General features: G+C 35.5%; 1 protein-coding gene across 1 annotated transcript in view; it reads right to left on the bottom strand.

The window, feature by feature from the left end:
• Positions 1-7,328, bottom strand: part of DACH2 (dachshund family transcription factor 2) — a 227,359-nt gene extending 220,031 nt beyond the window's left edge. The window contains exon 1 of the mRNA XM_018044696.1: positions 7,173-7,328. Coding sequence (XP_017900185.1) covers positions 7,173-7,299 — 127 coding nt within the window. The 5' untranslated portion in view covers positions 7,300-7,328. The remainder of the gene's footprint in view (positions 1-7,172) is intronic.
• Positions 7,329-13,608: the final 6,280 nt, after the last annotated feature.

Here is a 13,608-nt window from a genome sequence, read left to right as displayed (position 1 = left end):
ACCTGGACTGGTGATTTGTTTCACATATGATATTATACATGTTTCAATGCCATTCTCCCAAATCATCCCACCCTTGCCCTTTCCCACAGAGTCCAAAAGACTGTTCTATATATCTGTGTCTCTTTGGCTGTCTTGCATACAGTGTTATCGTTACCATCTTTCTAAATTCCATATATGTGCATTAGTATACTGTATTGGTGTTTTTCTTTCTGGCTTATTTCACTCTGTATAATAGGCTCCAGTTTCATCCACCTCATTAGAAGTGACTCAAATGTATTTTTTTTTAAGGCTGAGAAATACTACATTGTGTATATGTACCACAGCTTTTTTATCCATTCATCTGCTGATGGACATCTAGGTTGTTTCCATGTCCTGCCTATTATAAACAGTGCTGCAGTGAACATTGGGGTACAAGTGTCTCTTTCAATTCTGGTTTCCTCAGTGTGTATGCCCAGCAGTAGGATTGCTGGGTTATATGGCAGTTCTATTTACAGTTTTCTAAGGAATCTTCACACTGTTCTCCATAGTGGCTGTACTAGTTTGCATTCCCACCAACAGTGTAAGAGGGTTCCCTTTTCTCCACACCCTCTCCAGCATTTATTGCTTGTAGGTTTTTGGATAGCAGCCACTCTGACTGGAGTGAAATGGTACCTCATTGTGGTTTTGATTTGCATTTCTCTGATAATGAATGATGTTGAGCATCTTTTCATGTGTTTGTTAGCCATCTGTATGTCTTCTTTGGAGAAATGTCCGTTTAGTTCTTTGGCCAATTTTGTGATTGGGTCTTTTATTTTTCTGGAATTGAGCTGCAGGAGTTGCTTATATATTTTTGAGATTAGTTCTTTGTCAGTTGCTTCGTTTGCTATAACTTTCTCCCATTCTGAAGGTTGTCTTTTCACCTTATTATAGTTTCCTTTGTTGTGCAGAAGCTTTTAATTTTAATTAGGTCCCATTTGATTATTTTTGGTTTTCTTTCCAATATTCTGGGAGGTGGGTCATAGAGGATCCTGCTGTGATTTATGTCAGAGAGTGTTTTGCCTATGTTCTCCTCTACGAGTGTATAGTTTCTGGTCTTACATTTAGATCTTTAATTGATTTTGAGTTTATTTTTGTGAATGGTGTTAGAAAGTGTTCTAGATTCATTCTTTTAAAAGTGGTTGATCAGTTTTCCCAGCACCACTTGTTAAAGAGATTGTCTCTTCTTCACTGTATATTCTTGCCTCCTTTGTCAAAGATAAATTGACCATAGGTGCATGGATTTATCTCTGGCCTTTCTATTTTGTTCCATTGATCTATATTTCTGTCTTTGTGCCTGTACCATACTGTCTTGATGCCTGTGGCTTTGTAGTAGAGCCTGAAGTTAGGCAGGCTGATTTCTCCAGTTCCATTCTTCTTTCTCAAGATTGCTTTGGCTATTTGAAGTTTTTTATATTTCCACACAAATTGTGAAATTATTTGTTCTAGCTCTGTGAAAAATACCGCTAGTAGCTTGATAGGGATTGCATTGCATTTTATTGGCATATAGTTGCTGATAGTAGTCTTTTATGATCCTTTGTATTTCTGTGTTTTCTGTTGTGATCTCTCCATTTGCATTTCTAATTTTATTGATTTGATTCTTCTCCCTTTTTTTCTTGATGAGTCTGGCTAATGGTTTGTCAATTTTATTTATCTTCTCAAAGAACCAGCTTTTGGCTTTGTTGATTTTTCTATGGTCTCGTTTCTTTTGCATTTATTTCTGCTCTAATTTTTAAGATATTTTTCTTTCTACTAACCCTGGGGTTCTTCATTTCTCCCTTTTCTAGTTGCTTTAGGTGTAGAGTTAGGTTATTTATTTGACTTTTTTCTTTAGGTATTCCTGTATTGCTATGAACTTTCCCCTTAACACTGCTTTTACAGTGTCCCGCAGATTTTGCGTTGATGTATTTTCATTTTCATTCATTTCTATGCATATTTTGATTTCTTTTCTGATTTCTTCTGTGATTTGTTGGTTACTCAGCAGCGTGTTGTTCAGCCTCCATATGTTGGAATTTTAAATAGTTTCTCTCCTGTAATTGAGATCTAATCTTACTGCATTGTGGTCAGAAAAGATGTTTGGAATTATTTCAATTTTTTTGAATTTACCAAGGCTAGAGTTATAGCCCAGGATGTGATCTATCCTGGGGAATGTTCTGTGTGCACTTGAGTTAAAGGTAAAATTCATTATTTTGGGGTGAAATGTCCTATAGATATCAATTAGGTCTAACTGGTCTATTGTATCATTTAAAGTTTGTGTTTCCTTGTTAATTTTCTGTTTAGTTGATCTCTCCATAGGTGTGAGTGGCGTATTAAAGTCTCCCACTTATTGTGTTATTGTTAATTTCCCCTTTCATACTTGTTAGCATTTGTCTTACATATTGTGGTGCTCCTATGTTGGACGCATATATATTTATAACTGTTATATCTTTTTCTTTGATTGATCCTTTGATCATTATGTACTATCCTTCTTTGTCTCTTTTCACAGGCTTTATTTTAAGGTCGATTTCATCTGATATGAGTGTTGCTACTTCTGCTTTCTTTTGGTCTGTATTTGCATAGAATATCTTTTTCCAGCCCTTCACTTTCAGTCTGAATGTGTCCCTTGTTTTGAGGTGGGTCTCTTGTAGACAACATATATAGCAGTCTTGTTTTTGTATCCATTCAGCCAGTCTTTGTCTTTTGGTTGGGGCATTCAACCACTTTACATTTAAGGTAATTATTGATAAGCATGATCCCATTGCCATTTACTTCATTGTTTTGGGTTCGAGTTTATACTCCTTTTTTGCGTTTCCTGTCTAAGGAACATCCTGTAGCATTTGTTGGAGAGCTTGTTTGGTGGTGCTGAATTCTATCAACTTTTCTTGTCTGTAAAGCTTTTGATTTCTCCTTTGTATTTGAATGAGATCCTTGCTGGGTACAGTAATCTGGGCTGTAGTTTATTTTCTTTCATCACTTTAAGTATGTTCTGCCATTCCCTGCTGGCCTGAAGAGTTTCTATTGAAAGATTAGCTGTTATCCTTATGGGAATCCCCTTGTGTGTTATTTGTTGTTTTTCCCTTGCAGCTTTTAATATTTGATTTTTTGTGTGTGTTTGATCTTTGTTAATTTGATTAACGTGTCTTGCCCTGGGTTTATCCTGTTTGGGACACTCTGGGTTTCTTGGACTTGGGTGATTATTTCCTTCCCCATTTTAGGGAAGTTTTCAACTATTATCTCCTCAAGGATTTTCTCATGGTCTTTCTGTCTTCTTCTGGGACTCCTATGATTTGCATGCTGGGGCGTTTCACATTGTCCCAGAGGTCTCTGAGATTGTCCTCATTTACTTTAATTCGTTTTTCTTTTTTCCTCTCTGATTCATTTGTTTCTACCATTCTACCTTCTACCCCACTAATCCTATCTTCTGCCTCCATTATTCTACTATTTTTTCCCCTCAAGAGTGTTTTTGATATCACTTATTGCATTATTCATTATATATTGACTCTTTTTTTATTTCTTCTAGGTCCTTGTTAAACCTTTTTTGCATCTTCTCAATCCTTGTCTCCAGGCTATTTATCTGTGATTCCATTTTGTTTTCAAGATTTTAGATCCTTTTCACTATCATTATTTGGAATTCTTTCTCAGGTAGATTCCCTATTTCTTCCTCATTTGTTTGGTTTGTTGGGCATTTCTCCTGTTCCTTTACCTGCTGGGTATTCCTCTGTCTCTTCATCTTGGTTATATTGCTGTGTTTGTGGTGACCTTTCTGTATTCTGGCAGTTTGTGGAGTTCTGTTTATTGTCGAGTTTCCTCACTGTGGGCGGGTTTGTACCAGTGGCTTGCCAAAGTTTCCTGGTTAGGGAAGCTTGTGTCGGTGTTCTGGTGGGTGGAGCTGGATTTCTTCTCTCTGGAGTGCAATGAAGTGTCCAGTAATGAGTTATGAGATGTCAATGGGTGTGGAGTGACTTTGGGCAGCCTATATATTGAAGCTCAGGGCTGTGTTCCTGTGTTGCTGGAGAATTTACACGGTATGTCTTGCTCTGGAACTTGTTGGCCCTTGGGTGGTGCTTAGTTTCAGTGTAGGTACGGAGGCGTTTGATGAGCTCCTGTTGACTAATGTTCCCTGGAGTCAGGAGTTCTCTGGTGTTCTCAGGATTTTGACTTAAGCCTCCTACTTCTGGTTTTCAGTCTTATTTTTACAGTAGCCTCAATACTTCTTTATCTATACAGCACCATTGATAAAGCATCTTCTTTCAAAGACAATGGGCTTCTTTTCCAGGTCCCTGATGTTTTCTGCCAACATTCAGAAGTTGCTTTGTGGAATTTACTCAGCGTTCAAATATTCTTTTGATGAATTTGTGGAGGAGAAAGTGGTCTCCCTGTCCTATTCCTCCACCATCTTAGGACCATCTCTCCAATCATTGTTATTTCAAATATTTCTTTTGTTCCATTCCAGTCTTATCCTTCTTGTATCTCCATTACATATGTACTACACCTTTTGTAATTGCCACACAGTTCTTGGCTATTCTGCTATATTGTTTTTGCATTCATTTCTGTTTTTCTTTTTCAGTTAGAAAAATTTCTGTTGACATATCTCCAAGTTTCCTAATCCTTGCTTTGACCCTGGCCAGTCTACCTATGCCCATCTTAAGCATTCTTCATTTTGTTGGAGTGCTTTTGATTTTCAGTATTTCCTTTTAATAGTTGGATTCTCCCTTTCTCTGATTAAAATTTCCATGAATAATTTTGATTTCCACTTTTTCTATTCTCTTAGTATACTGTGATAAGTCACTTCAGTCGTGTACAACTCTTTGCAAACCTATGGACTGTAGCCTGCCAGGGTCCTCTACCCATGAGATTCTCCAGGCAAGAATACTGGAGTGAGTTACTATACCCTTTTCCAGGGCATCTTCCTGATTCAGAGATTGAATCCATGTCTCATGTCTCCTGCATTGGCAGGCGGGTTCTTTACCACTAGTGCTCCCTGGGAAAGCCATATTAGTCATAATTATATAAAATTCCTAACCTGATAATTCAAAATATCGACTATATCTAATTTTGGTTCTGTTGTTTGCTTTATATCTTCATACTATGTTTTTTCCCCCATTTATGTCTTGCACATCTTGTTTAAAGCTAGAAAATGTATACTGTGTGTATTAGGAAGTGACATAATCATTTAGTGGGAAATTTTATGTTTTCTGGCAATGAGTTAGGATTTTTGGTGTAGCTGTCATATTAGTAACTGTATTTTCCTATCTTCCTTGTTGTCTTTGTTTTTTCCCTTGAGATTCCATATTAAATAGAGTCTAAGGCTTTCTGTTCCTTCAATAGTTACCTCCTGGTATTATGTAGAGCCCCAGTGTGATATTAGTACAATGTGTAGAGAGATGCAGCAGTCTACAATTTTATGATTAAGTTCAGTCTCCTATTGAGACTGAGTGTCCTTGAGTTATGACTTTCACAAGTGCTTTTCAGCTTCCCCCCTCCTCTTAGGTTGGCCAAGAAGGCTAGATGGGACTATAGGTGACAATTTCTCTTTTTTTAATATAAAGTTATTTATTTTAATTGGAGGCTAATTACTTTACAGTATTGTAGTGGTTTTGCCATACATTGCCATGAATCCGCCATAGGCGTACATGTGTTCCCCATCATGAACTCCCCTATTTCTAATTCTCCACGTGAGAACTAAAGGGGCTGGAATTTTATAACCCTGTTCCCTCATATTAACAGCTACAGGATACTGGAGTTTAGTGTATCCCTTCCTCCAGGTCATGCTGTGGTAAAACCAAATAACTTAAGCTCTGGGAAAATAGTTTCCTTTGAGGATGGGCCTCTCTGTTAAGGAGAATAGAATATTCTGGACATATTTTGAAATGGTTACTTTTCTTTCCCTTTTCCAGAACATGAGGACAGTTTTCTCAAATTTATATCTGAGAACCTCATGGGGCTTCTGGAAGTAAAATTCATGAAAATGTAGATGATCCTTTAAGAATGGCCTCCTAGGAATCTGAATCTTCAGAAATAACTCAATTACTCTTTAAATGCTTCTATCAGTCTCCAGCTATGGCTTCGTTTCCCAATAAGCTGTGATTCTCTGTATCTGCCTATCTATTTAGTTTGGGAGATAGCTGTGTCCTACGTACTCAACCTTTGATGAATTTAAAAAAGTTGTTGATTTTCAGATTGTTTCATATTTTTTTCTTGTTGTGTGAACAAAAATGACATTTTATAAGCTCTTTACATGTCAAACAAGAATTCAGAAGTCTTCTAGGTTCCCCTTTGTTTATGACACGGCTACCTCTAAATCAGCTGTTTTTTACTTCTCGTAACATAAAATTTACAACTTTTCGGGCATTCATTTTATTTGCTTTTGCTTAACATTACATTTTTATGAGATATTTAACTGTTTAGATTATAATATCCTTAAAGCATGACACTATACCTTACTTTATATCATTAATAATTGATGAATTTCATTATAATTTAGATTATGTTAAAGTTTCTCAGAATTCCTGTTTTCTTCATTCTAGTGAGAGACTGAAAGTCTTAGAGAGAGGAATAATGAAACTTTTCTGTTATATTTCTTGTCTGTAGGAAAAGTAAGAGTTTGTCCAAGTAATGTATATAAGGCCTGCTTTCCTATAGAAAGATTTCTGAGTCTTTGAAGTTTCTAAAAACATCTCTAAACGTGAATTACTATAATTCAGCTGTAGTTTGACTACTGAATAATAAGTACTTACTATATGCAAGTCAATGCTAAACAGTTTTTCATTTATTATTTTTAGCCCTCTCAATAGCCTTAATGATTGGGTATATTTGTATTCCTATTTTACAGTCGTGGAAACCGAAACTTGAAAAAGTTATCTAACTTCTCCAAACCAAACATTGATACAGGATTCAAAAGATGTAGAATTCAAATCCAAGTTTATGTGACTATAGCCAGAATTCTTAATTACTCTGTTACATATCCTCCTATGTACCTCTATTCTGCTACATGGCCACTCAATCTATTTCTGCTCTAAAAACCTCACCCTGTCAAATGAATCCCTCTCTATATACCTCCTAACTTCAAATTGTTAAATCTTATTGAAGAGAAATAAATTATCCCTGATATCCCAAGTTGTCCAGTGGATCTTGGGTGGTATTTTTCTTACCAAATTCTGGGAGGACAGTATACATACTATTGGTCAGCAGGTGGTTCTGCTGCAGTGGATTGAGGGTAGGAGTACCCCCAAGGCCTGGCTGGCTAGCCAGGGATGCATGAGCAATTCCATGTTGGGGTCCAGGAGCAACAAAAGGAGACTGCATCTTATCCTTATCCCAGGAGGATTCACTTCCACCTGAAAAACATTCATATAAACAGATTGCAAGTTGATAACTTTCTAAGAGAAGGATTTATAAACTCCCTTTGTAAGGTTGTAATTATTAATAGAAAATTATTACTAAATAAAGTGACTAATTTTTATCATGGTTTCAAAACTTTCAATAGCCTTGTATTTAAGCTGACTCTGGGAAGACTAAACAACTCTCACTAATAATATAGGTTCATTTGCCTACAGATAGTCTAAACAAGTCTGGAAACATAATGAATAACTTTAGAAAGCATGTATATGTTGAAGACCATTAACTGAACACTACTGCCTCCTCCTGCAACCCTCTAAAATACATGCACTATATCTTAATGACAAGCAGTTGCTATTCACTCAAAAAGAACACATTTAGAAGAGCATGATGACATGCAAAAATATATGGTAAGAAACAAAATGGTCAGTTATTTTGTTCTGAGATACAGCCCTCAAAAAGCTAATCACTTTATACACAGCAGGCTTTTATGCAAAATAAACTGGATAAAACATAAAACCATGGCTCTCAACTTGAAATTGTGCTTTACTTTGATCATCCACACTATAGAGTGAAGTAAAATATGCATAAATGCAGACTATTATATTATCATAATAAATTATAGTGGCATAGCTATTACATCTGGCACTTAGCATATTATGGGACAGAATCATTGCTTAAAAGCATATAAGAAACAAAAAAAAATTATTTCCAGGGTGTCCTTTTAAGAGGAATACTTTAAACAGACTGGTCAGGGATTGAATTACAGTAGCAGTAGCAGACAATCTGGCTTTAGAAAACAAGGTGGTTGTGTAGGCAGCCCTATTGATTCAGTTGATGTGTTTCATTACTTGAGAGATCCGTGCTTCTGTCCCTATTCCCATACTGGAATTGTGACATTAGGATCTCTACTTGGCTGACTCTGTCCCATCTCTGCCCAAAACATATATCCTGTTGTGTGGAAAAAGTTAGGTCTGAAAATCTTACACCTACTGGTCTAAGAAAAAAATTAAAAAGAAATTAAGGTGCTCACATCCCTAACATTAAACATTGTAACTTTTTCACTTCTTTGAGTTCCCTCAAACATCTCTGCCATTTTGCTTCAGGTATTATATTTAAAAAGTATAATGGCTATATAGTAGTCTACTGAGTTAATGTAATATAATTTATTAAAAATTGCGTTTTGTTTTAAATTTGTCACTATTATAATAAGAGCATTCGTTTGAATATTTTCTTAGACTCAGACAACTCCTTAGAGTGGGATTTCTGGGTTAGAGGAAATGAATTTTTTTCATTTATAAAGTATTTATTTATTTTATACTTCTGCTTTCTAGCATCACATTTGAAAAAATCAGCTTTTAGCATTGCAAACTTTTTAGGGAAATGTTTTCAAGGCAAATTGGAGTTCCCTCTGAAGATTCTAAATTTATTTAAGCAAACTGCTAAATCTCTGAGAGGTTTTTGTTCGTTTGCTTTTGTTTTGTTTTTTTTTTCAACTATTCTACCTATCCATCTACTCTTTCCCCAGATCTGGGATTCAATTGCTTTTGCAGGACTCTTTCAAGCCCTCTTGAGTCCAGAGTCAAATTTTAATCCAAAAGTGGGAGTCTTGGCTAACCTCCAACTAGGTAAGTTCCAGAGAATGAAATACCAGATTCTCCATCAGCATATGTAAAGGCTGAGGGGTACCTGGCCATTATTATAAAGACAAAGTTATTCCAATCAAATGGGGAAGATATAAGTAGCTAATTGTTCAGTTTCTGATTTATGTGTGTACATGTGTTACCCATCCTGAACCCCCTCCCTGCTCCCTCCCCATCCCATCCCTCAGGGTCCTCCCAGTGCACCAACCCTGAGCACCCTGTCTCATGCATCGAACCTGGACTGGCGATCTATTTCACATATGGTAATATACATGTTTCAATGCTATTTTCTCAAATCATCCCACTCTCATCTTCTCCCACAGAGTCCAAAAGTCTGTTCTTTACATCTGTGTCTCTTGTGCTGTCTCGCATATAGGGTCATTGTTGCCATCTTTCTAAATTCTATATATATGCGTTAATATAGCAGTGAGATATTTCATGGTTGGTGCATTGAGATAATTTAGCATTCACAAATTTGAAATTCCAATTAAAATCAATATGATATTGTTATGCTGTAATGAACAGAAATGGTGGAAGGGAATGAGGACAGTATCTTAATAAATGATGAAAGTAACCACATTGCAACACTGAGATTCTTTATAGTAACATTGGGCCAACAAACATGATTAATACCAGAAAATGCAAAATTTTTGAAAGATCAATTGCTGAGCAAAAAACAGAGCCACTTCATCATTTTAGTACTATGTCCAAAATATGAATTACCTCACCATTACAGAACTGTAATTTGTAAAATGATGAACAATACATTGACAAAGAGAGATACATTTTGAAGATACTAATGTTATACCTTTGATATTAACATGATATTGTACCATCACAACAGCAACAGCATATAGCAATACTAATGCTGAGACTGTCAATATTTATTCTATAAAGTGAAAATCCTCTAGTCAATTTGCAATAACAAATGTACATTAGGTATTAGTTTAATATTTTATATATTATACATTCCAAATAACTGGAATATAAATGATTTTTAAACTGCATTAAAAGATTCCAGGTGTTATAGTGTCTGCTTTGATGAGAGCTTTAGATGAACTTTTCCTAACAACTCTCAACTTTTTAACTACTGTGTTAAAAATAATACAAGGAGGCTGGTTACCAGGTATGTCCATCTTTGCCAAGTATAAATATATGAAATTATCTTGCATTCTTAAGGTAACTATATATAAAGCAAGTGAAACCAGAGTATGGGACATCCTTGATGCTTGCATAAGAAACTCTGGACACATTTTTGTCTTTTGACCTAAAACACTTACCATTTTAAAGTCTATACAAATTGACTTATGAATCAGTATTGAGGCTTTGGTAGCCTGAAACTTTATATTTACCTAGGCCTTTGTGCCAATCTGTAATAACATCCATGGAACTTAAAGTTAACAAAATCTTTCTACCAATCTAATCTAGAGTAAACCTTTTTTTGTTACTACTATGTGACGGGCTTGGATATTCATCTTCTTTTTTCTATCTATCTAATATATACATATATGCATATGCATATATATATATATATATGTTTGCTAAGGCTGCCAAAAGAAAATATATACTATAGACTGAATGTTTGTGACCCCTCAAAATTCATATATTAAACACATATTCCTGATGTGATGGTATTTCACGATGGGTCCTTTAGGAGGTGATGAGGTCTTGAATGGGATAACTGTCTTTATAAAGGAAATCTCAAAGAATTTCTGAGCCTCCTTATACGATGTGAGGACACAGCAAGAATATGGTTCTCTGTGAACTAGGAACTGGGTCCTCATCAGATACTAAAAGGACCATGATATTGATCTTGGTCTTCCAGCCTCCAGAATAGTAAGAAATAAATTCCTGTTGTTTGTAAATCACCAACTCCATGGCATTTCTGTTATAGCAGACCAAATGGACTAAGATACCATAGAGTGCATAGATTAAACAACCAACAACCAAAATTATTTTTATTAGAGTTCTAGAGGCTAGAGGTCCAAAATCAAGATGTCAGTAGATTTGATTTCTCCTGAAGCTTCTCTTCTCCCTGTGTCCTTACATGGTCTTTCTTCTGTGTGTTCAAATTTCATCTTCTTATAAGGATACCATTCAGATTGGATAAGGGGACACTCTAAGAGCTTCATTTTAACATAATCACCATTTTAAAGATGTTATTTCCATATATGGGCACATTCTGAAGCACTGGGTGCCTTCAATATATGAATTTTGGATGTGTACAATTCAAGAAATAACCCTAGAGTATGTACCATTTACTGACTCAGATATTAGCTTTATGAATGAATCCCTCTAATAAAGAGAAGAAAAACTGGATAATAATTCAACAAGGCAAGTCTAAGAAACAAAGTACACAGTAGGTTAAGGCAAACAAAGAAGTCTCATCAAAGGTTTCACCTTTACTTCAAGGAACTTCATATTAGGTATAAAACTAATATAACACAGTCCTAAGTAGAGAAAGATTATGTATAAAACACAGAAAATTCTTAAGAAATGAATAAAGGACAAGCTTTTCCATGTAATCTAATTATCACTACTTTAGCTCGATGTTTAGAAAAACTAAAACTAGGAAATAAGAAGGACAGGGACTGTTGCTACATTAATACTATACTTAACTAATTAATACGGTCACAATCTTTCCAATGAGAAAGAGAGAACTACATTTTTATAAGGTTCCACTAAGTAGAAAGTTATTATTAATTAGAATCAATGTAAGAATAATTAAGTGATGAACGATGAGGGAATATTATTTTGACAAACCATTTGACAAACTTTCATTGCCACAGTTAAAAACTCTTAAGTTGCAATTTATTTTTTCCTTCAAGACCCATTGCAAAATGTTAGGGTTCCCAGAGGACTGTTTATTTTTGCTGCTTTTTCTTTGTGGGAGAAGTGGCCAGAAGAAGGAAACTTCTGAATCATGCAGACTTTGTGATAGATACATAACATTTCAGAGATAGACAGATTTTTATATCCATTTACTTAAAAATAATAAATTTGACAAGGAGAACGACTATGAGTAGGGCCCAAGGAAGTATTTTAATTCACCAAAATTTTGCCTAACTGGTACTCTTTCAACCCTGTTCTTTTGATACACTTAATAACTGAATGCTTTCTGTGGTCAGGTTCATGAAAAGTAATGGAAATTAGTGTATATTTCAAACAAATCAATATAGGCCTACAAGCCAAAACCCCCAACTTATTTCAAATAAGTATAAAAGAAATCCAGCAGTAAGGCCCTAAAGACTGTTACAAAATATCATTCTTAACCTTAACACTCTCATTTTACCAGACTACTGGTCTTCACTTAATGTGCTTTGCTCTTAAGAATGAAAAGAGCTAATAAAACATTGACAGAAATCACAGTGAAGAGTCTCAGAATAATTTAGTAATCAGTGATCATTTTCCCCCTTAGAGTGAGTAATTCTCTATAAATGCATAAACTACTACTGTGGGTTTGAGTTTTTAAGACTACTAGATTTAAGTGAGATATCTATAAGGAATTTATACTTAAAAAGGATCTCCGTCTTCTGACTAACATTGAATGTGTCTTGAAGTTTAAAGGAATAATATAGTAGGAGTTTCTATTATAAATTGGAAAGCAAAAATATAAAAGCTACTTTTTAGAAAATATAAATTAATAATTGTAACAGTTTGCTCTTGCTATTCAGTTGCTCAGACGTGTCCGACTCTGTGACCCCATGGATAGCAGCACAGCAGGTATCAAAAAATGTAAACATTTATGACAAGCTACCCATACTTTCAGAGTTTTATAGCTACAACAAAACATATAACTCTGATTATTTGCAATATGGATCTAAATTAATCACATTTCCAGTAATGTTGTATATGTAAGGCACAAAGCAAGCAGTCAAATAGGAAGAAAAATCTATGTAGCATATGACCTAGTCGAGCTTGTTTTCTTATTCATAGGATATTTTGTTTAGCTAGAGTCTTAAATGAATGTACAATGCTTGATGAATCTAAATAGCATGTAGCCTTTAGAATTAAAAAAATAAATTCATAATTAAACCAGTAAATTGGAAGTGATCTAAAAAATATGGAGTTTTTCCTGAGTAGTAAGGAGTTTGTACTCAACATCAGCATCCCAAACATTGAGAATTACACTGAAGAGATGCGCCCTCAACATGTTTACCTCTCAAATCCAATGAAGTTTACATGCAGAATAACCAAAGGGAAGTTGGGAACTGAGAGTCTACTCTTAAAGCACTCACTCACAATCTGACTTACCTTGGAACTCAGCACAAAAGCAGCAGTTTGAATAGAGTCTAAGCTATATGTGAAGGAGATTCAGTTGCTAATTTAAAACACATGGTGAAAGAATAAGGGTCTGTTGTTACTCTCTTGAGAAGCAGAGACACTGGAGGGTACCATTTTTGCACTCTTACCTAGCTAGTACTGACACTGGCGGGCACCATTTTTGCACTGTTCCTCTTCCATGGTAGCACCAACTGGGATTCTGAGTCACAGCACTCTTCCAATGTCCCACTTAAGCCTGTGGGCATGCCCTGCCTCTGTGCTCTCCCAGTTGCTTATTAAAACAGGTGCCAGCCCTTGCTTATTAAGCTCCAGCCCTGCACACTCTGGATGCCTTGCTAAAGCCAGCAGG

This window comes from Capra hircus, unplaced genomic scaffold (assembly GCF_001704415.2).
Source record: "Capra hircus breed San Clemente unplaced genomic scaffold, ASM170441v1, whole genome shotgun sequence".
NCBI lineage: Eukaryota > Metazoa > Chordata > Mammalia > Artiodactyla > Bovidae > Capra > Capra hircus.
The sequence above is the reverse complement of the archived record's forward strand: the minus strand, read 5'-3'. Positions and strand labels throughout refer to the sequence as shown.